The sequence below is a fragment of the Musca vetustissima genome, unplaced genomic scaffold (assembly GCF_032173495.1).
Source record: "Musca vetustissima isolate MV318-11 ecotype Yass unplaced genomic scaffold, APGP_CSIRO_Mvet_v1 utg43215, whole genome shotgun sequence".
NCBI lineage: Eukaryota > Metazoa > Arthropoda > Insecta > Diptera > Muscidae > Musca > Musca vetustissima.
This window is the reverse complement of record NW_026878187.1, coordinates 18,712-43,407: the sequence shown is the minus strand read 5'-3', so window position 1 is coordinate 43,407 and position 24,696 is coordinate 18,712. Positions and strand designations below refer to the sequence as shown.

Below are 24,696 nucleotides of genomic sequence, written 5' to 3'. Positions count from 1 at the left end.
GTTAAACAGTTCTGCAGATATCACTCCAACCTGGGGAACTCTTTGCTCACTCTACGGCCTTTGACCTCTTGTTTCGGAACTCCATGTACGACTGGCGTCCACACATATAGTTGATTATCTAACTTTTCAAACTCAGCCGGAAGGAAGTGCTCTTGACGTTTTCAAATTGCTTGGCATCACTGACATTATCAAAGGCTTTTGATAGGTCAAGCGCTACCAACACTGTACTATCGCACGGTCGGTTCTGGTTATGGCCTCGACTTATATGTGCGAAGATGGCGTGCAACGCTTTTGTTGTGCTGTGTTACTTACAGAACCCATGTTGATGATTAGCAACTGGATAGCTTTCCCTAATGCTGGGGAGGAGTAATGCCTTAACTGTCTTCGCTATTGGCGACAAAAGATAAATTGGCCTGTAAAATTCACCCTGCCTATTGTCCAGACTTCGCGAACGACGTGGGCTGCTATCGGCAAAATGAGGACTTTGGTCAAGTACTCGACTCCTTGCTCTCCCAGCTGTTTCAGCATATACATGGATATTCCGTCAGGGCACAACGCTTTGAATGACTTCGCGTTACGGATGACACATTGTAAACTGTGGTGTTACCTCCTCGGCGGGAAGAGATCTTATACGACGTAGTACTCTTCGCTTCGCCTTGTCGCTATCGGGATGCTCGACAAACTGTCGGTTAAAATAACTCGCGCATCTCTTCGAATCAGTCACAGTTTCGTCATTAAATGTGACTGAGGTCATATCTTACTTTTCACAATGGTTCGAGATCAACTTAACCGTTGCCCTGGGATCTGCTGGGTTAGATCTGCGGGCATTCTTGCCTGGCTTCAGTAACAGGACCACCCTGCCCATTGTCCAGGCTTCGGGAGCGACGTGGGCTACTATCGGCAAAATGAGGACTTTAGTCAAGTACTCGACTCCTTGCTCGCCCAGCTGTTTTAGCATATACATGGATATTTCATCAGGGCCCAACGCTTTGGATGCCTTCGCGTTACGGATGACACATTATGAACTGCGGTGTTACCACCTCGGCGGGAAGAGATCTTATACGACGCAGTACTCTTCGCTTCGCCTTGTCGCTCTGGGGATGCTCGACAAACTGTCGTTTAAAATAACTCGCGCATCTCTTCGAAACAGTCACAGTTAAATGTGACTGAGGTCATATCTTACTTTTCACCATGGTTCGAGATCAACTTAACCCGTTGCCTTGGGATCTGCTGGCATTCTTATCTGGCTTCAGTACCTGGACCACCCTGCCTATTGTCCAGACTTCGCGAACGACGTGGGCTGCTATCGGCAAAATGAGGACTTTGGTCAAGTACTCGACTCCTTGCTCTCCCAGCTGTTTCAGCATATACATGGATATTCCGTCAGGGCCCAACGCTTTGAATGACTTCGCGTTACGGATGACACATTGTAAACTGTGGTGTTACCTCCTCGGCGGGAAGAGATCTTATTCGACGTAGTACTCTTCGCTTCGCCTTGTCGCTATCGGGATGCTCGACAAACTGTCGGTTAAAATAACTCGCGCATCTCTTCGAATCAGTCACAGTTTCGTCGTTAAATGTGACTGAGGTCCTATCTTACTTCTTTTCAGGGTTTGAGATCAACTTAACCCGTTGCCTTGGGATCTGCTGGGTTAGATCGACGGAATTTATCACTCTTATTGGTGAACTCTCTGAATCCTTGGCTTTCCTATGGTTAAGGAAATTGTGGCGTTCAGAGATTATGAAATCGGGCGGTCTGTTTATGGGGACGATTATGGGGAGGTAGTCTGAGCCGAGTGAAATGACGAGTTGCCAGGTTACGACATTTATCAGACGCGGTGCTACAATGATTGATGTCTGGCGAGCAGTGCAAAATGTTGAGTTATCATTTTGCTCGGCCAGCGCTGTACCCCTCTGGTCATTACCTAGGACGAAATGCCACAACTCATGGTGGGCATTGAAATTCCCTAGTCGCAGGCAGTTATTACCTTCTAAAAGCGGACTGATATCCGGTAAATAACGCGGACGACTGACGAATCAGACGACGACTCCTGAGACACATTGGGAGACGTGCTAGCGTAGCATGAAGCGACGTTACTCCTTTCGCAGGACTTCTCGATCCGGTTCCGGTAACCCATTTCAATCCCGGTACGGAACATTAGGGTTCGGAGCAGGAAATTAAATTGTTGTTGGTATAAATAAAACGCCTCTGTACGCCATATACACACATTTTCGAATTTTTAACTTCAACATTGAAAACATTTAGTTGGAAACGGTTATTTAATATTTTTATTTCAATCACTCACTATACTTATAACATACATACATCTCTCTCATTCCCTTTTCTCATCATACATACGCATAAAAGAAATATTTATTCAATATTTGATGTCCAATTTTTTACATAACATATAAGTGACAACAAAAACAACAAAAACTCTTCTAGAACAAAAACCCCCTCCTTCTCTCTTTATGTAAGGAAAACTAATGTCTATTTTGATTCTGAACAAAATTATTAATATAAAAAAAATTATTAAAATAAAATAAAACTATGTATTTAATTAGAATAGACTTATACATATATATGTACTAAAATAAAAAAATAAACAAACAAATATTTATATATATTTTTGTTTATACAATAGGCAAATAAACCAAAAAAAACGATGAATGAATAAAAAAAGTTTAGATTAAGATTTAAAACATTGTTATTTAGTTAAACTAAATTTTTGTACATTTAAAACTGATTGTTTCCAAACTACCAAATCCCCACACTCAAAAAAAAGAGAAACTCTATTATTTTTATTTCTATTTATAAAAATATATATACATTTAACCAACTAAATTATAAACCCTGTCCTTTTTGATTGATTATACCAAATTTTTGTGATAACAAAACCAAACTGCTTTTTATATCCAACAAAAACAAAAAAAATAATTGCTCATATCATCGAATATTAACAGAGAAAAAAAAGAAGAACTAAAACCCAACCAAATTCTATAATTAAATAAAGTGTCCAATTAAAATAAAAATGAAAATATTGCGTTTTTTTCCATTGTTGTTTGTTATTTTTTTATTAATTCGTTTAAGTTGTATTTACATTATTCCAGTGTAAATATTAAAAAAAATAATAATATTTATATACAGTGAGTGTAATAAGTATTTTGCCTCAATAAAAATATGAACATTTTACAATATATACGCCTAAAGCCAGCAAACTAAAGATGTAAAATGAATTATATATGATTGAGTACGTTTGTGGACATATTTAGATCGTATTTCTGCAAGAATCACAGCGAAAGACCTATTGGTCTCGAAGATATCGGCTGAAATATATAACAACCCAAAAATGTTTATCACAAAAAAGTATTTTGCTTTTTATTATTATTTTAGAAAAAAAAATTATATAGGACACGTTTGGTCTTTTTATAGTTACCATTGCGGGTAACGACATACTATAAGTGATTTGGCAACGATTCTAATAAACCACGGCATATTTTCGCGAGTATTTTCTTATATTTACGTTCAATACATTCTCCAGCAATATTTCATTTAATATTTGGTAATTTATCGTCCTAATCTCAAAAACATATAGTCGTCGCGGCTTCAAAACATTCCAAATATGTTAAGAATAATAAAAAGGAGGTTTTACAAAATATATTGCGAGGACAGGACCTTAAAAAATATTAAAACCAAAATCCGACAAACAAATTATCTAAAAAAATATCGCGAAACCCCATTTTTCTAACTTCGAAAACTTTATAGTTCATTTTTACTGATCTAGGAACCAAAATATACGATGAAAATAGCAATAAGGTGGTCAGATTCAAATATATGGACGGTTTTCTGGCAATAGAAATACATCTTATTTCGAAAATGAATACATCGACCCGTTTATTCCCTACTGCATTTTATTCGCAACTGATGGTGTTAATCGGAGATAAAATATAGAATGTGTATTCGCCACCAGCAACCACAGTTTTTCAAAAGACAATAGGATTTGACGAATAATGATGTTTTCTCCCAACTTCATGTATTGTTGTTTATTACTATTGTTTTAGAACTGTCCATATCTTTGAATCTGACCCCCTTATTGGTATTTCTATTGCATATATTGGTTCCTAGATCAATATTACTGGACCATACAAATTTCGAAGTCAGAAAAATTGGGTTTCGCGAATTTTTTTAAATAATTTGTTTGTCGGATTTTGGTTTTTATAGTTTTTAAGGTTCTGTCCTCGCGTTATATTTGGCAAAACCTCTTCTTTATTATTCTAAACATATTTGGGATGTTTTGAAGCCGCAATGACTATGTTTAATACTCTCATCTTAAGATTAGGACGAGAAAATACCAAATATTAAATGAAATACTGATGGAGAGTGTATTGAATGTAAATGTGAGAAAATACCCACGAAAAAATGCCGTGATGTAATGGAATCGTGGTCAAATCGCTTATAGTATGTGGTTAACTGCAATTGTAACTATAAAAAGACCAAACGCGTTCAATGTAACAATTTTTTCTAAAATTATAATAAAAAGCAAAATACTTTTTTGTGATAAACATTTTTGGGTTATTATATATTTCGGCCGATATCTTCGAGACCAATAGGTCTTTCGCTGTGATTCTTGCAGAAATGCGATCTAAATATGTCCACAAATATACCCCATCATACATAAGTCATTTTACATCTTTAGTTTGTTGGCTTCAGACGTATATATTGGAATTTTTTCAAATTTTTATTGAGGCAAAATACTTTTTAAACTCACTGTATGTATTTTGATTTCCTATCAATATTAAATTAATTCCTTGCAAGCCATTATTCTTGCATATAGCCTACATCTTGATCTGTGTACATTTCAACTGGCTCCGCGCCCAATTTGTCATCAGCTTCCATCATTTCGACGTCACGGCATGTAGCAGCCTGTAATTCTCTTCGAATTTCTGGTGTCAGTTTTGGATGATATTGTTTTCTGAAAAAAATAGAGAGAACATTTTATTAATAAAGAAATTAAAACAACCAAAAATTTTATTATTTTGAAAATTTGTTTCAAGTAGCCATTGGGTGGGATTTTTTATATAATATTTTTTACATATAGCCTACAACGATTGGATTTCTTAAAGCATATTTTTCCAAGTAACAAAGGCGATGATTTCTTAAAATGCGTTTTCCAAGTAGCCAACAAGGCGTGGATTTCTTAAAAAAAAAATTCCCAAGTAGCCAAAAAAACATTTTTCAAAGTAGCCAAGAAGGCGTGGATTTCTTAAAAAAAATCCCAAGTAGCCAAAAAAACATTTTTCAAAGTAGCCAAGAAGGCGTGGATTTCTTAGAAAAAATTCCCAAGTAGCTAAAAAAAAACATTTTTCAAAGTAGCCAAGAAGGCGTGGATTTCTTTAAAAAAAATATTTTCCCAAGTAGCCGAAATTTTTTTTTCAAGAAGGCGTGGATTTCTTAAAAAAAATATTTTCCCAAATAGTTGAAATTTTTTTTCAAGAAGGCGTGGATTTCTTAAAAAATATTTTTTTAAAAGGCGTGGATTTCTTCTTAAAAAATATTTATTAAAAAATATTTTTCAAGAAGGCATGGTTTTCTTAAAAATTATTTTTCAAGAAGGCGTGGATTTATTAAAAAAAATTTTTTCAAGAAGTCATGGTTTTCTTAAAAAATATTTTTCAAGAAGGCGTGGATTTATTAAAAAATATTTTTCAAGAAGTCATGGTTTTCTTAAAAAATATTTTTCAAGAAGGCGTGGATTTATTAAAAAATATTTTTCAAGAAGTCATGGTTTTCTTAAAAAATATTTTTCAAGAAGGCGTGGATTTATTAAAAAATATTTTTGAAGTAAGTGTATTTATATCACATATTCAATATTTAGTAATAAACAGCATTGTATAAAATATAAGAATTTAAATTTGTATATTATAAAAAAAAGATGACACACTTTAATTTACATAGAAAAATTGAGAACTACCCCAAAAACATTAGTTAATAATATTATAATTTGTTTATATATTTTATATATAAATTAAGGCATACTCGATTTTCCGTTTCGAAGGTATTGCGGAAAGGGTTCATTATAAATTATATTTATAGAGTACAGATAAATAAATGGATGGATATTTTTCAATGTTTGGATTTATTAAAAAATATTTTTCAAGAATGCATTGATTTCTTAAAAAAATATTTTTCAAGAAGGCGTGGATTTCTTAAAAAATATTTTTTTCAAGTACGCAACAAGGCATGGATTTCTTAAAAAATATTTCTTTTCAAGTACGCAACAAGGCGTGGATTTCTTAAAAAATATTTTTTTTCAAGTAGTCAACAAGGGGTGAATGAAACGAAAATATTTTCCAAGTAGTCAACAAGGGGTGAATGAAACGAAAATATTTTCCAAGTAGCGAACAGCCTCGATAAAAGGAAATTGTTTTTGAAATTATGTTGCATAGTTTTCTTTTTTGAATCCCATGTTTGGGAATCAAAATATCTTGTTTCAATATCGGAAATTTGTTCAATTCCTCTATAAATGGGATGTTTATTAATAATCTGAAAACCCTTTAAAGGACTGGTGTTACTGTCCATAGCCAAATGGGTATATATATTTTTTAAACAAATATTGCCATAAACAGTATGAGTAGACAGAGGAAAAGTTGGGTATTTTGTTGTGGGACCGATTATGAAGTCAATATTGACTTCATGGATTACAGAATATGTATGCGGGTGATATCAGGGATGTTCGCTTTTTGATACGACATAATGCATAAAGTTTCTTTTAGAGTGCTGGAAACCCGTTTTAACTTTCGGTCACACAATTCATTGGGATCTAATATATTATGTGAATTGTTACTTTAGATTTTCATCTACCACAAGGGATGGACAGTGGGGATAAATCTAATGAATCCTCAATTTATTTCTCTTACCTTAATAATCCAAGTAAAGCTTCTTTTTGTTCGGATGAAATATCATTCTTGTAACGTTGAACAAATGTTAATAAACTTTGATGCCATAAAACTGGCATTTCACGTTTGTCATTTTCAAATCTAAAAGAAAAACAATCGAAATATTAGCACAATCATAAAATACAATTTAACATTACGAAATATGTACAAACCTCAAGAAATGGAAAACAGCAGCATCGACAACACGATATGGCAAAGCATAACGTTTATCAAGGAAATAACGAATGAAGATAGAATTGGCACCAGTATAGCCCATTTCACAGATTTTCAGCAGGCATGCCGAAGAATGTAAGACAGGTATTGAACTGCGGGCAATAACACTGCCAAAAATAATCGCTTCTCTCAATGTACAATCGCCGGCTTCCAACAATGGCAAAATTATACCCTTCATAAAGGCGGCAGGTTTGAACAGGGCACGTTTCAATGCATTATACAAATGCATATTTAATTTTTTATATTCCGCCAAATCATCACGAATACGGGGCAATAATACCAAATTATAGAAACGTTGAGCCATAGCTTGAGACAAAACCGATGAGAAGATTCTAAAATGGAAGATGAAAAACCAAATCAATGCAATTTAAACAATTTTTCTTCGTGTCATTCGCGCTTTACCTTGCCCCCTGGAACATAGCCGCAGCACTCCAATTATGTGGTTCTGTGATAAATAAAATCTGTTCCCAATTCCTAAGCTTGGGTATAATCTTAAAAGCTTTAGGAACTTTGCCGCTACGATAACGTTTCATGACATCACGAACGCCTTCGTACATTTCCTTAACACGAGGATCAAGTTCCTCAATCTTAAGAGAACCCTCATCAGAGAGTTTTGTTTGAATATCAGCCTGTTTCTCTTGGATTTTATCCATAATAATTTGCGACAGCTTCAGAGTACGTTTACCACCCTGTGGATTTTGGAAACGTTCAAAGGCTTTGGCATCTTCTTCATCGATTTGGAGATCATCCATAAAATCATTTTCATTGACATCAATATTTTCATCTTCTTCATTGATATCATCACCTATTGAATTAAAACAAAATTAAATAAATTTATTATAAAAAACTGACTGTAAATCAATCGTGTATGGAATATCACAACTTACCCAAATTAAAGTTAACCGATTTCTTGGGAGTCAAACTGGGGAAGTTCTCTTCATTGAATTCCAATTGTTGTTGTTTGGCAACAGCCAAAATTTTCTTACTAGTTTTACTGTCCAATACCTAAAGATATTGAAACAACCATAAAATAATTTTGAATTAGTTTGGAACTACGTCTTTTCCTTAAATGTGTGCAATAGTTGTCTTACCGACGATTCTTCAGCTCTGAAATTAATTTTTTTCCTATCCTTTTGTTTAGCCACTTTGCCATCCATAATCTGTTCATCTAAGGGGACTTTCCTCACGGAGGCAACATTCGCTTTTTTAGGTTTACCCATGTTTTTGTGGCTAACTTTTCTAATTAAATTCCTTACAAATCGGAAAAAATATGCTACAACTTCCCCACGTGTTGTTGTTTTGCTTTATTTGACAACAATCTCAGGGATGGCAATTTCAATGATTGTTCAACTATTTATCGATAACAACTGTCAAATACACGTAAAAATGTGTTTACACGCTAGCAATGTAATGGTTGTTGTTGTTGTAGCAGCCCTATTGCTTTTACACAATGGGCTGAGGTGACAGACGTTGGCCGAGTAAGACTCGGGTCGTTTCGGATCGTAGACCCCTCTGTCGAGGAAACGAGCAATGTAATGGTCGATACCGGCACTGCAAGAATCCTTTAAATTTTAATATTTCTTCGATATCCAAAAGGAGAAATTATTATCGTAGTAATAAATTCTAGTTTCTTGCAGTACGGTAACAGGGCATAAATTATAAAAAAAGGTACACTAGACAGTGGACTTGATTTTTTTTTAAATAATTTTGACATATCATTATGCTACAACAGTTGTTCGTTGTAATCAAGTGGTAAGTAAATGCATGCACAATTCTGCATCATTTGTCATACATACAAAAATAAATGACGATTCCAAAACAAGGCACGAAAACACAATTGGTCTGTTCCCGTACTCTACTATTTTTTACTCCGATAACACTTTGTTCCTTTATGATATCGAAAAAAATAGTAAAATCGAGTAGATTCTTGCAGTACGGGAACAGACCAAATACTATTTTGTACTCTATGCCCAATTTCGTGCAAATCGAAAGATATTCAGGGACTTTGGTACACCATTTACATTAAATCGGACGAAAATATATATGGGAGCTATACATTCTAGACTTAATTCAGTACAATGTGCCAAATTTCTTGCAAATCGAAAGAGGAAACCGATTTTCAGGAAACTTAACACACATCATTCTAGACCTTATTCATTACGCTGTGCCAAATTTCTTGCAAATTTAAAGATATATAGGGACTTTGGTGCACCATTTACAATAAATTGGACGAAAAAATATATGGGAGCTATATCTAAATCTGAACCGATTTTCAGAAAACTTAACACACATCATTCTAGACCTTATTCTTTACGCTGTGCCAAATTTCGTACAAATAAAAAGATATATAGGAACTTTGGTGTACCATTTACAATAAATCGGACGAAAATATACATATATGGGAGCTATATCTAAATTTGAGCTATATCTAAATCTGAGCTATATCTAAATCTGAACCGAGGGGCAAAAAAAAAGGAATTTAAACGGCATATACATTAGAACTTTTTACCGGGTTAGCCTACTTTATGAGGATTTATTTGACATATATGCAAAGCAATTGACAATTGAAACCCACTGGGTTAACGAATTTCGGTTAAATGTAAACGTACTGTAATGCCAAATTTCATCCATTTCGGATCATCAATGCAACCTGTACATTGTTTACAATATTCTCTAAATTAATCATGTGTATATCTCGTTTTCTTTTGCCTTTTACGAACATATGCACAAAAACATAGGAGTATAAAAATATTGCCTAATGCGGTGTAGACACTAACGAAATCCGATTGGACAAATGTAGCAAGACATTGTCTTCATGGAATGTCATGGTTTTTTTCAGAATTGGAAATAAAATTTTTGATATGGATTTATACCCCAAATCTTAAATTTCTTCCCCTCGAAAGACATATTTTAAGCGTCATAAATTGAAAATAGAGTGTTGAGGAAAATAGGAAAACTCAACTCTGCATGTCTCACTATAAACGTGAAAAAAATGATTTATTCACAAAATCGAGTGGGAAATATAGTTTCCATTAGACCCAGTAGATCTTAACTGTCAATTCCATTGTATATATGTCATAAAAATCTTCATCGAGGAGGTTAACCCGAATAAAGCGAGTTTAATTCGAATAAATTTATTATTCCTTTCTCAATTTAATTGTTTAAATAATTTAGGACAGTATTGAAAATAATATCCATACACTGCTATGAGAGCTTAAGTTGTATTAATTATGCCACCCATAATTATATATATTATTTTTTTTCTTAATTTATAATACATAATTAATTTATTTTTCATTTAAATTAATGGTAGAAATAAATTTTAGCGTTTTTCTTTTTCTTCTTCAAAATACAACCATGTCTGCAATCACGCCCTGAAATGTCAAAATTCGGCGCGTTGTGTAAAAACGGCCGGCCGCCATCTATCATCTGTCTCTTTTGACATCTTGCCTACTCCTTTCAATTTGGTGTTCCTCCAAATCAGACATTAAAAATGAAGGTGTGTAATTTTTTCGAAAAAATAAGTGAATTTTTGTAATAAATCAACAAAATACACCGAAAATATGCTATAATATGTGACTGGTCATTGAAATTCGCAGGAATTGTGTGTATTGAATGTGTGATTGAAGTTATAAACATTGATTGAAATAATTTGTCTTGCTCCGCCGATAATCGGCGGTGTTGTTTTGTGTATTTTTTGTCTGATCGAGTTGAAATGTGTGTAAACTTATTGTGTTTTCTTTTTTCATCATTATTACAGCTCAACGTTTCTTTTCCCGCTACGGGATGCCAAAAGCTTTTCGAAGTTGTTGATGAACACAAATTGCGTGTGTTCTATGAGAAGCGTATGGGCCAAGTTGTCGAAGCCGATATCCTCGGTGATGAATGGAAAGGCTATATGCTCCGTATTGCCGGTGGTAACGACAAGCAAGGTTTCCCCATGAAACAGGGTGTCCTCAGCCATGGTAATTATACTTTTAAAAATAGTGTAACAAACCAAGTTGTTTACTAATGAATCCTTTCTGTTTTTCAGGTCGTGTTCGTTTGTTGTTGAAGAAGGGACACTCCTGCTACCGTCCCCGCCGTACTGGTGAACGTAAACGTAAATCAGTCCGTGGTTGCATCGTTGATGCCAACATGTCTGTCTTGGCTTTGGTCATCGTCAAGAAGGGTGAAAAAGACATCGCTGGTCTTACCGATACCACCGTTCCCCGTCGCTTGGGTCCCAAGAGAGCCAGCAAGATCCGCAAGTTGTACAACTTGAGCAAGGAAGATGATGTCCGTCGTTTCGTTGTACGTCGTCCCCTCCCCGCCAAGGACAACAAGAAGGCCACCTCCAAGGCCCCCAAGATCCAACGTCTCATCACTCCCGTTGTCTTGCAAAGGAAGCGCAGACGTGTTGCTTTGAAGAAGAAACGTCAAGCCGCCTCCAAGGAAGCTGCCGCTGATTACGCTAAATTGTTGGCCCAAAGAAAGAAGGAAAACAAGGCCAAGCGTGAAGAAGCCAAGAGACGTCGTTCCGCCTCGATGCGCGAATCCAAGAGCTCCATCTCCAGCGACAAGAAGTAAACAAAGCATATTGTTTTTTTGTATAACTTAAGTAAACAATCTAATACGTTTCGTACAGAATGAATGTATGAACGACAAAGATGAAAACAACAAATAAAAAAAGATATGGAAGGAAACTTGTTTTTTAAGAAACCTTTAAAAAAATTCTAAAATTGATTTTTGTGTTTTTTTGTGAAATTTAGGTGAATATTTAATTAAAATTGAAAATTTGTTATACAATGTAATTAGATGGGGGTAATATATACACCAGAATAAAATAAGCACTACAATGTAAATCGCGAGCTAGAATTAATCTGGACTTACATCGTACTTACAATAAAATAAAAAAACGAATGGGTTGCCGAATTTAACAGCTGTGGGGAATTAGAAATTACCAACAAAATGGGGAACGGTTATACGTAAATGATTTTAAATACCTCTGTTCGAGAATCCAAAGTAACACAAATCTAAATGTAAATTTAAACATTTTCACGATAGATTGGACTTAATTCGTTATACATGTTAAGAGTGACAAAAAATCCGATATTTGGAGGAAAATATATATTCATAGAATGATAATAAGTTTGAAAATTTTAAAATATCGGTAGTATACCCCGTTTAAATTCATATTCGATGTTACCTTAAATTTAAATAGCCTTCGGTCAGAAAAAAAACGATTGAATACAGAAATAGAAATAATTCATCAATCAAATGGGGGCTGTTCCAAAGTTTACTACATATTGACAATTTTTGTTAGGAAGATGTGACTCGCAATGATTACCCAAAATAAGCAAAATAACGAATAAAGAGGATGCCATTATATGGGAGCTATCCTGCAACTAAGTATTGATAATTTTTCAGTATGTGAATTCAAAATATAAAATTACAGCCATTTTTTATACCCTTCACCACACTGTGGATGTGGTATTGTCTTTGTGCATATGTTTGTAACAGGAAAAGAGAAACGAGATAGACATATGGTTCCTTTTGAGAATATGCATAGAATCACTTTTTAATTCGATTTATGTATGTCCGTACGTCTGTCTGTCTATGTTAAATTGTAAACAAAGTACAGGTCGCATTTATAATCCGAATTGGATGAAATTAGGCACAGCATATATATTTAGCCCTATTGAAATTGGGAAAAATCGGTTCAGATTTAGATATAACATCCATATATATTTCCGTCCGATTTAAGCTAAATGGTGCACCAAAGCCCCTATATAACCTTTGATTTGTACGAAATTTGGCACAGCGTACTAAATTAAGTCTAGAATGATGAGTATTGAGTTTCGGGAAACTCGGTTCAAATGTCGATATAGCTCCCATATATAGTTTCGTCCGATTTTATGTAAATGGTGCACCAAAGTCCCTATATATCTTTCGATTTGCACAAAATTTGACACAGCGTACTGAATTAAGTTTAGAATGATGAGTAGTGAGTTTAAGGAAAATCGGTTCAGATTTCGATATAGCTCCCATATATATTTTCGTCCGATTTTACAAAAATGGTGCACCATAGTCCCTATATATCCTTCGATTTGCACGAAATTTGGCATAGCATACTGAATCAAGTCTAAAACGATGTGGGTTAAATTTCGTGAAATTGTAAACAAAGTACAGGTCGCATTTATAATCCGAATTGGATGAAATTAGGCACAGCTCATATATTTAGCCCTATTGAAATTGGGAAAAATCGGTTCAGATTTAGATATAACATCCATATATATTTCCGTCCGATTTAAGCTAAATGGTGCACCAAAGCCCCTATATAACCTTTGATTTGTACGAAATTTGGCACAGCGTACTAAATTAAGTCTAGAATGATGAGTATTGAGTTTCGGGAAACTCGGTTCAAATGTCGATATAGCTCCCATATATAGTTTCGTCCGATTTTATGTAAATGGTGCACCAAAGTCCCTATATATCTTTCGATTTGCACAAAATTTGACACAGCGTACTGAATTAAGTTTAGAATGATGAGTAGTGAGTTTAAGGAAAATCGGTTCAGATTTCGATATAGCTCCCATATATATTTTCGTCCGATTTTACAAAAATGGTGCACCATAGTCCCTATATATCCTTCGATTTGCACGAAATTTGGCATAGCATACTGAATCAAGTCTAAAACGATGTGGGTTAAATTTCGTGAAAATCGGTTCAGGGTTAGATATAGCTCCCATATACATTTTCGTCCGATTTTAGGTAAAAAGTACACCAAAGTCCCTTTATATCCTTCGATTTCCACGGAATTTGGCATTGCGTACTGAATAGAGTCTAGAATGATGAGTGGTAAGTTTTGGGAAATGTTCCTTCGAGGGAACATTGACATGCAATTGTAAGTCCGACTTTACTTACTGGTTTAAACGTTGCCAAACTCCCTAAAATACCGAAATTTGAGGGTTACTATCCTACAAGAGGACCAATATTGATAATGTTTGGTAAGAAGATTTGATCCCAAAATACAGCCAAATCGAAAGGAAAACATTCCCAAATTGTTAAATTGTAGGTTTCCGTATTCAGAAAGTGGTAAAACTTTTCAAATTCTTGTTCATTCCACATGTGTGTAAAGGCCCAGTTTAAAAATGATTTTAAAACCAATCCAAAGACCCCCCACTAAATAACAATTCCCATACTTTTTCGCAAAACATATACGTACATATATTTATTTTTTTGTAGAAATTAAATACAAATCAGTTATAACATTATTTTAACATAGAGATTATCTTAAATTATAGAATATTTTTTTAATGTATATTTCGTCATTAACATGGATTGTGAATTCATTAGATGTTTGGAATAGAAACTAAATTGGCAATGTTAGCTACAAACAGACTTTTATGTATCCGCCGCTAACCGTTTAAGGAAAGAAGCATACAAATCGGAAATTTTCATATTTTCATTGTCTCTCGACAGGTCACCTTTTAGGGTATAATAGTACCTAGGGTCATTTAGAAATTGATTTAAATATTTTGTGTTACCGTATGCTGTGGGCTAGCATTTTCTATGGAATTTGTCAGAGAACTTGAAGGATTTGAAGATACAATATTTTCATCGCTATTACTATTGTCCTCGGCATCTTCTTCCTCTTCAACGGGTAGACCGGCTGCCCTCATTTGTTGTTCATAACGTTGTATTTTATTTTCTTGATCGGTTAGCAGCTCCAATAGATCTTCTTGGTCCTTTTGTAACTTTTGATAATTCTCATTGGCAGTGTTTGCCGTTGTTGTAGCTTCCTGCAAACGTTTGCGCAAATTTTCCAATTCTTGTTGTAGGCGTAAGTTTTCAGTATAATATAGATTTGTTTGAAACTGGGCTGCATTTAAGGCTTCCAATGTGGCATGATTGGTGGGTGAGGAATTATTGTCATTATTGGGCGTTGAAGAATTGGTCGAATTAGAGGAGTCATTATTTTTACGAGCTCCCAACTGGGCTTTCAACAATGTATTTTGATCGGTTAATTGATGATTTAATGATTGCAGTTCTGTTAGCTTTTTCTCTTGTTCCGAGTTTTTACTTTCCAATTGTTTAACGGTCTCTTGTAGAGATGTAATTTGTGTATCCAAACCACGTATAATTCCTTTATATTGGGCAACCAATGCTGAAGCCTCTGAACTAAGGGTGAGTTCTGTTAGCTCAATGCCATTTACATCGAAACCTGTTACCATTTTGACTACCAGTGCTTCCAGTCCTTTGAAGAGTTTACAATATTCATAGTCCAATAACAGTTCAATGGCTGATTTGGCCCGAATTTGGGGTTGTTTGCATGCACGGCTATATGCCTCATGCCTAGAGACTTCGTTCAGTTTATTGCAGAAATTCTCCTGGCCAATACGCTTGATTATCAGCTGGCAGATATCATCACGCTTCTGTCCGGCCAATGAATTGTCATTGAACTGTATGCATAGACCCATCAGAAAGGCACACAGACCTTGGACCAGATATTCATTTTCATCATGTTCATTGCCACTAATTTGGGCAGTCAAGTAACCCATGGTTCCTTGTGTTTGGAGTAACGTTTTCACCGCAGTGGGGCAATGGGCCACCCACATACTCAACAACATAAGTAGACCAACTTTACTTTGCAGCTTGTAAGAATCCTGTTGTAACAAATTGGTACATTGTTCCATTAGTGTTATGGGCTTGTGGCCACCAGCAGAGGTTGCCAGAAGAACACGCAATAACTCCTCCTTTTGATTGGTATTGTCGACTAAGGTATGCATGAGAGCAACTGCTGAGAACCAATTGGCCAATGAATCTGTCGAAAATAATCCCGTACACAATAATTGACCAGTAGAAAGGCTTGAAACATCGGCTGCCGACGAAGGCAATAGTGTTGAGACCACCGCCTGTTGACCGGCAGGATTGCGATACAAATAACACTGGAATGAATAGAGCACAGAGCAACGTAGAGCCAACATTTGCTTCTCGTTAATCATTGACATTAGCAATACAACTATGACCGGACGAGGTGGTGTACTGGGTGCCATAACTTTACTCAATAGCTCCTGATTATCTGGATCGCCTCGGGCAACTTCTGCCACTGCATTTATTGTCTCCGTTAAAATATCAGCGGGAACACCACTTCCCATTAGAATTTCACAAAGGGCCTCCAGTAGTTTAGATTGTTTCATGGCTTTTTGGCACGATGAAACTACTTGCTGTTGATTGCTGGGCGTGACTAATGACCTTACCACCTGTAACATACAATGGACATTTGACATTTTCTGTGGTGCCCATCCTTGTTCTTCCACACCTTCAGGGCCAGACAATTCAAACATTGGGGCCAAACGCTGTATATATGAACCCTCCTTAAAGAATTGCTGATTACTGGAATTGTTCTTCAACAGATTCAATAGCAATATTAAACAATCCTCCACCACAATGCCACCATCGGCACAGCCTTCATCGCGTATTATATCGAAAATCTTATCAAAAGCATTTTCGAATGCCACAATTTTCTGGATATTGGAATTGCCCTTCGTCAGCTGTATCAACAGCAAGAGGGCATCGTTGCGAATGACCTCACGACTATCCGACAATAGATCCATAAGTTTAGACACACCCATTGGACTTACCAAGATATGCTCTTGCAGATCTCGCGTCTTATTCTGTATTAATGTCGTCAGTAATTGTATGGCTGCTCGACGTACTCTAAAATCGTACTCTTCCAGATAGTTCATGACACATGAAACATGTTCCGGATTTTTAATAAACATTTCCGTAAATTGTTCACCCACATTTACCGATACTGTGGGGTTGTCAGCCTCCTCATCAAATTCCTCCGTAGCCACAATATTGCACAGTGTGTCCAAGGCATAGGAGATAATTTCACAGTCTTGACAGTCATTTTGAAGAACTTGTATTAAAGCAGGCATACCCTGGGCACCCACTTCAATGCGATATTTCCTCGAGAGAGCCTTAAGGGCACGACAGGCATCACGACGATCTTCCAAAAGGGTGGACGATGACGCTCTATCAACTAATTTTTCAACGGTTTCAGCAGCACTGGGCGGTTGACCTGGTTCTGTAGCACCAAGCACAGTTTTGAATCCACTTTTTAGGAAATCCATTGAGACACGTATTAAACGTTCCTATTTTATTGCACAAATGTGTAATGTCGAATCGATTTGTTGTGTTGTTTCGGAAAATTACATGTAAAACAAATAAATATATGCCAACCAACCAACAAATATAATTTTTTTCTTCCTCCTCCCAAGTTAGTTTTGACACGTCTTGTTCTACAAAAAACAGGCATTTGAAAAGCGTTCCACGTACAGTATTGCGAAAACAAACAGAGAGAATGTGAATTTTAATGGATTGTTTACATCATGGTGGATTTGTTACCATAAATACAATAAATATTAACTCGGGTGAAAAATTCGCCCATAATCCCAAAAATACCAACAATGTTGTAACGTTATGCCAATGGGATCTACCCCGATACCACATCATTTAAAAAATCTCCACGATAGCTGCTGTAAAAATTGTTGTTATAGGTCGTTTTCGATCACTTTTAACTCATATTAATTGGTATATCGGCCATAACATGGCGAATGTCGGTTTTTAAGTTCTCAAGAGTTGAAGTTTTCCTGCACAAACATCGTTTTTCGCGTAGCCCTAAAAAAGTATAATGGTGCAACGACGAAAAAAATATGCCTCTAAGAATTGTCTCTTGTAATAAAGGTGAGGCATGTGGCACCGTCTTTTTTAAGCCATTGCACCTACCTTGTATAATTATACCATGTAAAGTTCCATTCCTGAATCTAAAAGAATCTACTAATTTTACAAATTTTGCAACTTTGTACTCGAAATCCGTTCCTGAACGCACAAAACTGGTAAAATATTGAACCAAATTAAAAGAACACAAAGCAAAAGAACATTTTCTCTGTAAACTTTTTACTCAACAAATTTGTTTGAGTAAAAATGGAAAACAGGAATGCGAACTCCTGATTGGCTTTTATATTGATTTTAAAGTATTGTCATCTAATTTTGACATATATACTAGATTTGCGTTCCAAAAATTTTCAAATAATTTTTTATTCTGAGAGCGATTTTGAAATGTTTCCTTTTTACTATCTTTACTATTTAAAAAGGTACATTCTAAAAAAGACAATAAATATTAAAATATTTGGGTTTTAAATTTAATTTTTAGACGTTGAAGTAAAAAATTTCGTGTTATCTGTGCATGTAAGGAAGAGTAGCTTTATCTGCAAATTCTTACTGAGTAAATGTTACTGGGAAGGTAAACGATTGAAGCTAATAGCTGCTTTTCGCTTTCGGATGACTTCACTTAAAGGCTTTGAATACTTTGTGAAAGCCCATGATCCAATAAACAGGTCGTGTCAGAGGCGAATATTATCGGCCATTTTGGTAGAAAATCCCTCAAACTGTCAAATTTTGTATTTACGTTTCACACGATTAAGTCAAATTTTAACAGTTCGGGAGAAACCATTTCGCCTCTAACACGACCTGTTAATTTAATATATTAACAGCTGATTATCAAATCCGTCATGCTTTACACTCACATATAAACAATGGTCTTTTCGTTTGCTTTGTCTTGAGTTAGTTTTTTATCAGCCCCTCTCTCCCATCTCTTGCATTTCGTAGCATGTGGAACGTTTTTAATTCGGCCGGTTAATTCGGTTAATGGTTACACGATAAGTGAAAATATTTTATTATTGTAGAAAACAAAACAATAAAAGTGAAAATATTTTTGCATACAGTGTAAATAAAATTAAATATGGAAATGGAAAATATGGATAAGAATAAATATATTGTCACAGAAAATAAGCAACAGCCACATATTTCAAAACTACAGACGCATGAAATTAATAGCGACCGCTTAGAGAATAATACAGGCGAAACAAAATCTGGGTTTCCTGAAAAGACGACGACGACAACAACAACAGCAGCAGATTGGTCCACTCTTTCGCAATGGATTCAATGCATGTGTATTGTAACATTTGACCTGAATTTGGGCCAAGCACTTGAATTTATTTATCCCAAAGAATTTACGCCCACCGAACAGGAGGTTACCAACATTTGTTATATGGCATTTCCAGACTCCAATTCTGGCTGTATGGGCGACACAAAGTTTCATATGCGTCTTCGAATGTCACCAGATACGAGTCGCATGAAGAAGTCACAACAATTTCGTTCTTACAACAGTGACTGTCCACCTGTTTTGAAGGTCGATCAGTCTCACTATTGGGGTTTTGTGTATTTTCGTCAAAAACGGGATGCCAATCTGCCGCGAGGTTACTTCCAAAAGAGTTTTATTATTATCACCAGATTACCATTTTTTAATTTATTTTATGAAATGTTGACACAATTGGCTCAAAAATATTTTAACGAAGGTGAAGAGGTCCTTATCAAGGCGTGTCAACAGATTAATAATGATTGGCCACCACTACAGGTTGGCGGAACCTTTAATTTACCGTTATTCGATCAATGTTATCAAATTCTGGTACCCAGAGCAAGTAGTCGAAAAGCTGTTCAACAAAATGATAGCTTAGAAAGTATAGAAAAATTGGAAAAGTTAGAACGGCCGATATCGGTGAAAATAATAGCGTCGGTAAATGAAGTTGAACTATTCCATAGTCTAAGTTTTATTGTTGATCATATGTATACGCTGTGGGAATTGGTGTTAACGGCAGAACCTATTGTTGTGGTGGGTACATCGCCGGCCGATTGTTCACATATGGTTCAGACACTGGTAGCTTTAATAGCTCCTTTGGAATATTGTGCTGAGGCAAGACCTTATTTTACAATACACGACAGTGAATTCAAAGAGTTTACCAGGGAGTGTGGTAAAGTACCGCCTCCTCTGATATTGGGTGTAACAAATCCATTTTTCATAAAACTATTGAAAGATTGGCCACATATGTTGAGATTGGTTGATAATCAGGTGGGTATAACATTTTTTATTTAAAACTTGAAAATAATTTACGATTTTCTTACGCTACAGATCAACATGCAAAAGCAGCAACAGTTGGCCCTCAAAAACTCCCGCAACACTTCTTCCGTGACATCTTTAAACAGTGTTGGTGTTTTAAAATCGGGAAATGGCAATTCCACATCTCTAAATGGCAGCAATGGTGAGGGTTCTGCACCCGGTCTCTATACCAAATATAAACCGTTTTTGAAAAAAGACAAATCGCTGATTAAAAAAGTCCTGCTTGGTCTGAAAACCAAGAGACCAGAACATGTACAAACTGCCCTGCTTCGTAGGCATCTATTAGAATTAACACAAAGCTTTATGATACCCCTGGAACGTTATATGGCCTCATTGATGCCATTACAAAAGGATATAAGTCCGTTTAAATCCGCCCCAAATGCCAATGCCTTCAAACTAGATGATTTTCTTGCCACACTGGAATTATCTGGTCCACATTTAACCTCACCACTGAAAGGCGATTGGAAGGGTCTATATCGGCGTTTTTATAATTCGCCCAATTTTCGTGGTTGGTATGAATCACGACACAAAGAACTACAACTTACCCTACAAGATTTACAACTGCAAGCATTATCCGAGGCTAATTTGGAACAATGGGCTCGCGATAAGCAGGAAGTTGAAATAATCGATATGATATTAAAATTGAAACAAAAATTGAATCTCTATAATGATAAGTTATCAAACGAATCTAGTTCCTGGATTGGCAGCAATGGTAATACAGCAACAACGACCCGCGATCAAATTCGAGCTCAGATAAATTGTATGAAAGAATTGTTACCGAATGATTTGAAAAATGTCGTAAATATATGATAAATAATGAAAATGTAACACGGCGAATTGTTCTAACCTAGAGGAATTATATTGGATTTTATAATATGTGTGTGTTTTTTGGGGATTTGATATAAAATTATATTCTTAAGATGAGATTTTAAATTGTAAAAAAAAATTGGTTAACGACATCCTCTCTTCCGATCAGATTTCTTTCTTTAAGAACTAACAAAAATGTTGATATTTGCCAACATTGTTGATATTTTAAGAACGAATTTATAACTTCAACAATTTAAAATCCTTTCAGTTAGGTTTTTATTTCAAACCTCACTTTAATGCTCAGCTTAGGAACTTAACAAGAAATTAATCCAATAATTTAAATTTGTTAGATAAATGTGTGCATGTTTTTTATTTTATGAATGTAGGAATATTTTAATTCGTAAGCAAAAAATGGACAAAAACAAACCAGTTATCAATCAGTTAGATAAATTTGAAAAATGTTTAATGTAAGTTGTATATATCATAAAATAATTAACTATAATTACTATTTTATTGTAAAATTTTAAGAATGAAAAAAGACAAGAATAGTCCAATAAATATCAAAATAATTTGTGTTAAATTATTTGCTATGATTTCAATAAAGCTGGAAATCACAGAGACAGTCTATCCAACGTGTTCCAGACCGCCAAAGGAGGAACACCCTAGGATTATGTCCTCCAACCTACGCTATGTCTTTTAGTGATGATAGAAATACACTAGAATCGCACAAATTATAACACTATATAACGTTAGTCGGGAGTTCTTCCTTTACCACTGCCAGGTTATGCATGTCTGTTGATGTTAAATTGTGAAAAAGTACAATCCGATTTGAATAAAATTTTGTACAGCTCAGTTATTTGGCCCAAGGACGAATATTTAGATATGCCTCTCATATATATTTTCTTCTGAAAAAAGACAAATCGCTGATTAAAAAAGTCCTGCTTGGTCTGAAAACCAAGAGACCAGAACATGTACAAACTGCCCTGCTTCGTAGGCATCTATTAGAATTAACACAAAGCTTTATGATACCCCTGGAACGTTATATGGCCTCATTGATGCCATTACAAAAGGATATAAGTCCGTTTAAATCCGCCCCAAATGCCAATGCCTTCAAACTAGATGATTTTCTTGCCACACTGGAATTATCTGGTCCACATTTAACCTCACCACTGAAAGGCGATTGGAAGGGTCTATATCGGCGTTTTTATAATTCGCCCAATTTTCGTGGTTGGTATGAATCACGACACAAAGAACTACAACTTACCCTACAAGATTTACAACTGCAAGCATTATCCGAGGCTAATTTGGAACAATGGGCTCGCGATAAGCAGGAAGTTGAAATAATCGATATGATATTAAAATTGAAACAAAAATTGAATCTCTATAATGATAAGTTATCAAACGAATCTAGTTCCTGGATTGGCAGCAATGGTAATACAGCAACAACGACCCGCGATCAAATTCGAGCTCAGATAAATTGTATGAAAGAATTGTTACCGAATGATTTGAAAAATGTCGTAAATATATGATAAATAATGAAAATGTAACACGGCGAATTGTTCTAACCTAGAGGAATTATATTGGATTTTATAATATGTGTGTGTTTTTTGGGGATTTGATATAAAATTATATTCTTAAGATGAGATTTTAAATTGTAAAAAAAAATTGGTTAACGACATCCTCTCTTCCGATCAGATTTCTTTCTTTAAGAACTAACAAAAATGTTGATATTTGCCAACATTGTTGATATTTTAAGAACGAATTTATAACTTCAACAATTTAAAATCCTTTCAGTTAGGTTTTTATTTCAAACCTCACTTTAATGCTCAGCTTAGGAACTTAACAAGAAATTAATCCAATAATTTAAATTTGTTAGATAAATGTGTGCATGTTTTTTATTTTATGAATGTAGGAATATTTTAATTCGTAAGCAAAAAATGGACAAAAACAAACCAGTTATCAATCAGTTAGATAAATTTTAAAAATGTTTAATGTAAGTTGTATATATCATAAAATAATTAACTATAATTACTATTTTATTGTCAAATTTTAAGAATGAAAAAAGACAAGAATAGTCCAATAAATATCAAAATAATTTGTGTTAAATTATTTGCTATGATTTCAATAAAGCTGGAAATCACAGAGACAGTCTATCCAACGTGTTCCAGACCGCCAAAGGAGGAACACCCTAGGATTATGTCCTCCAACCTACGCTATGTCTTTTAGTGATGATAGAAATACACTAGAATCGCACAAATTATAACACTATATAACGTTAGTCGGGAGTTCTTCCTTTACCACTGCCAGGTTATGCATGTCTGTTGATGTTAAATTGTGAAAAAGTACAATCCGATTTGAATAAAATTTTGTACAGCTCAGTTATTTGGCCCAAGGACGAATATTTAGATATGCCTCTCATATATATTTTCTTCTGAAAAAAGACAAATCGCTGATTAAAAAAGTCCTGCTTGGTCTGAAAACCAAGAGACCAGAACATGTACAAACTGCCCTGCTTCGTAGGCATCTATTAGAATTAACACAAAGCTTTATGATACCCCTGGAACGTTATATGGCCTCATTGATGCCATTACAAAAGGATATAAGTCCGTTTAAATCCGCCCCAAATGCCAATGCCTTCAAACTAGATGATTTTCTTGCCACACTGGAATTATCTGGTCCACATTTAACCTCACCACTGAAAGGCGATTGGAAGGGTCTATATCGGCGTTTTTATAATTCGCCCAATTTTCGTGGTTGGTATGAATCACGACACAAAGAACTACAACTTACCCTACAAGATTTACAACTGCAAGCATTATCCGAGGCTAATTTGGAACAATGGGCTCGCGATAAGCAGGAAGTTGAAATAATCGATATGATATTAAAATTGAAACAAAAATTGAATCTCTATAATGATAAGTTATCAAACGAATCTAGTTCCTGGATTGGCAGCAATGGTAATACAGCAACAACGACCCGCGATCAAATTCGAGCTCAGATAAATTGTATGAAAGAATTGTTACCGAATGATTTGAAAAATGTCGTAAATATATGATAAATAATGAAAATGTAACACGGCGAATTGTTCTAACCTAGAGGAATTATATTGGATTTTATAATATGTGTGTGTTTTTTGGGGATTTGATATAAAATTATATTCTTAAGATGAGATTTTAAATTGTAAAAAAAAAATTGGTTAACGACATCCTCTCTTCCGATCAGATTTCTTTCTTTAAGAACTAACAAAAATGTTGATATTTGCCAACATTGTTGATATTTTAAGAACGAATTTATAACTTCAACAATTTAAAATCCTTTCAGTTAGGTTTTTATTTCAAACCTCACTTTAATGCTCAGCTTAGGAACTTAACAAGAAATTAATCCAATAATTTAAATTTGTTAGATAAATGTGTGCATGTTTTTTATTTTATGAATGTAGGAATATTTTAATTCGTAAGCAAAAAATGGACAAAAACAAACCAGTTATCAATCAGTTAGATAAATTTGAAAAATGTTTAATGTAAGTTGTATATATCATAAAATAATTAACTATAATTACTATTTTATTGTAAAATTTTAAGAATGAAAAAAGACAAGAATAGTCCAATAAATATCAAAATAATTTGTGTTAAATTATTTGCTATGATTTCAATAAAGCTGGAAATCACAGAGACAGTCTATCCAACGTGTTCCAGACCGCCAAAGGAGGAACA

General features: G+C 34.8%; 4 protein-coding genes across 4 annotated transcripts; 2 read left to right on the top strand and 2 right to left on the bottom strand.

The window, feature by feature from the left end:
* Window positions 1-4,805: 4,805 nt before the first annotated feature.
* On the bottom strand, window positions 4,806-8,407 carry LOC133322984 (bystin). Its single transcript, XM_061531934.1, has 6 exons — window positions 8,262-8,407; window positions 8,058-8,175; window positions 7,573-7,975; window positions 7,110-7,502; window positions 6,919-7,038; window positions 4,806-4,973 (listed from the first exon to the last, which is right to left on the bottom strand). Exons 1-6 carry the CDS (start codon window positions 8,388-8,390, stop codon window positions 4,820-4,822), a joined length of 1,317 nt encoding a protein of 438 aa, XP_061387918.1. The 5' UTR covers window positions 8,391-8,407; the 3' UTR covers window positions 4,806-4,819.
* A 2,126-nt stretch (window positions 8,408-10,533) lies between these two features.
* LOC133322988 (small ribosomal subunit protein eS6) lies at window positions 10,534-11,753 on the top strand. Its single transcript, XM_061531939.1, has 3 exons — window positions 10,534-10,669; window positions 10,931-11,135; window positions 11,204-11,753. Exons 1-3 carry the CDS (start codon window positions 10,664-10,666, stop codon window positions 11,737-11,739), a joined length of 747 nt encoding a protein of 248 aa, XP_061387923.1. The 5' UTR covers window positions 10,534-10,663; the 3' UTR covers window positions 11,740-11,753.
* Window positions 11,754-14,681: 2,928 nt separating this feature from the next.
* LOC133322986 (general vesicular transport factor p115) lies at window positions 14,682-17,317 on the bottom strand. Its single transcript, XM_061531937.1, has one exon. It carries the CDS (start codon window positions 17,289-17,291, stop codon window positions 14,682-14,684), a length of 2,610 nt encoding a protein of 869 aa, XP_061387921.1. The 5' UTR covers window positions 17,292-17,317.
* Window positions 17,318-18,961: 1,644 nt separating this feature from the next.
* On the top strand, window positions 18,962-20,987 carry LOC133322985 (protein DENND6B). Its single transcript, XM_061531936.1, has 2 exons — window positions 18,962-20,128; window positions 20,189-20,987. Exons 1-2 carry the CDS (start codon window positions 18,962-18,964, stop codon window positions 20,984-20,986), a joined length of 1,965 nt encoding a protein of 654 aa, XP_061387920.1. The 3' UTR covers window position 20,987.
* The last annotated feature ends 3,709 nt before the right edge of the window (window positions 20,988-24,696 follow it).

Coding starts and splice junctions, on each gene's coding strand:
- LOC133322985 (XM_061531936.1), top strand. CDS start 18,962: ATGGAAATGGAAAATATGGATAAGAATAAATATATTGTCACAGAAAAT. Junction 20,129..20,188: donor TGAGATTGGTTGATAATCAG/GTGGGTATAACA, acceptor CTTACGCTACAG/ATCAACATGCAAAAGCAGCA.
- LOC133322984 (XM_061531934.1), bottom strand. CDS start 8,390: ATGGGTAAACCTAAAAAAGCGAATGTTGCCTCCGTGAGGAAAGTCCCC. Junction 7,976..8,057: donor ATCGGTTAACTTTAATTTGG/GTAAGTTGTGAT, acceptor TTAATTCAATAG/GTGATGATATCAATGAAGAA. Junction 7,039..7,109: donor GCTGTTTTCCATTTCTTGAG/GTTTGTACATAT, acceptor TTTTTCTTTTAG/ATTTGAAAATGACAAACGTG.
- LOC133322988 (XM_061531939.1), top strand. Junction 11,136..11,203: donor ACAGGGTGTCCTCAGCCATG/GTAATTATACTT, acceptor TCTGTTTTTCAG/GTCGTGTTCGTTTGTTGTTG.
- LOC133322986 (XM_061531937.1), bottom strand. CDS start 17,291: ATGGATTTCCTAAAAAGTGGATTCAAAACTGTGCTTGGTGCTACAGAA.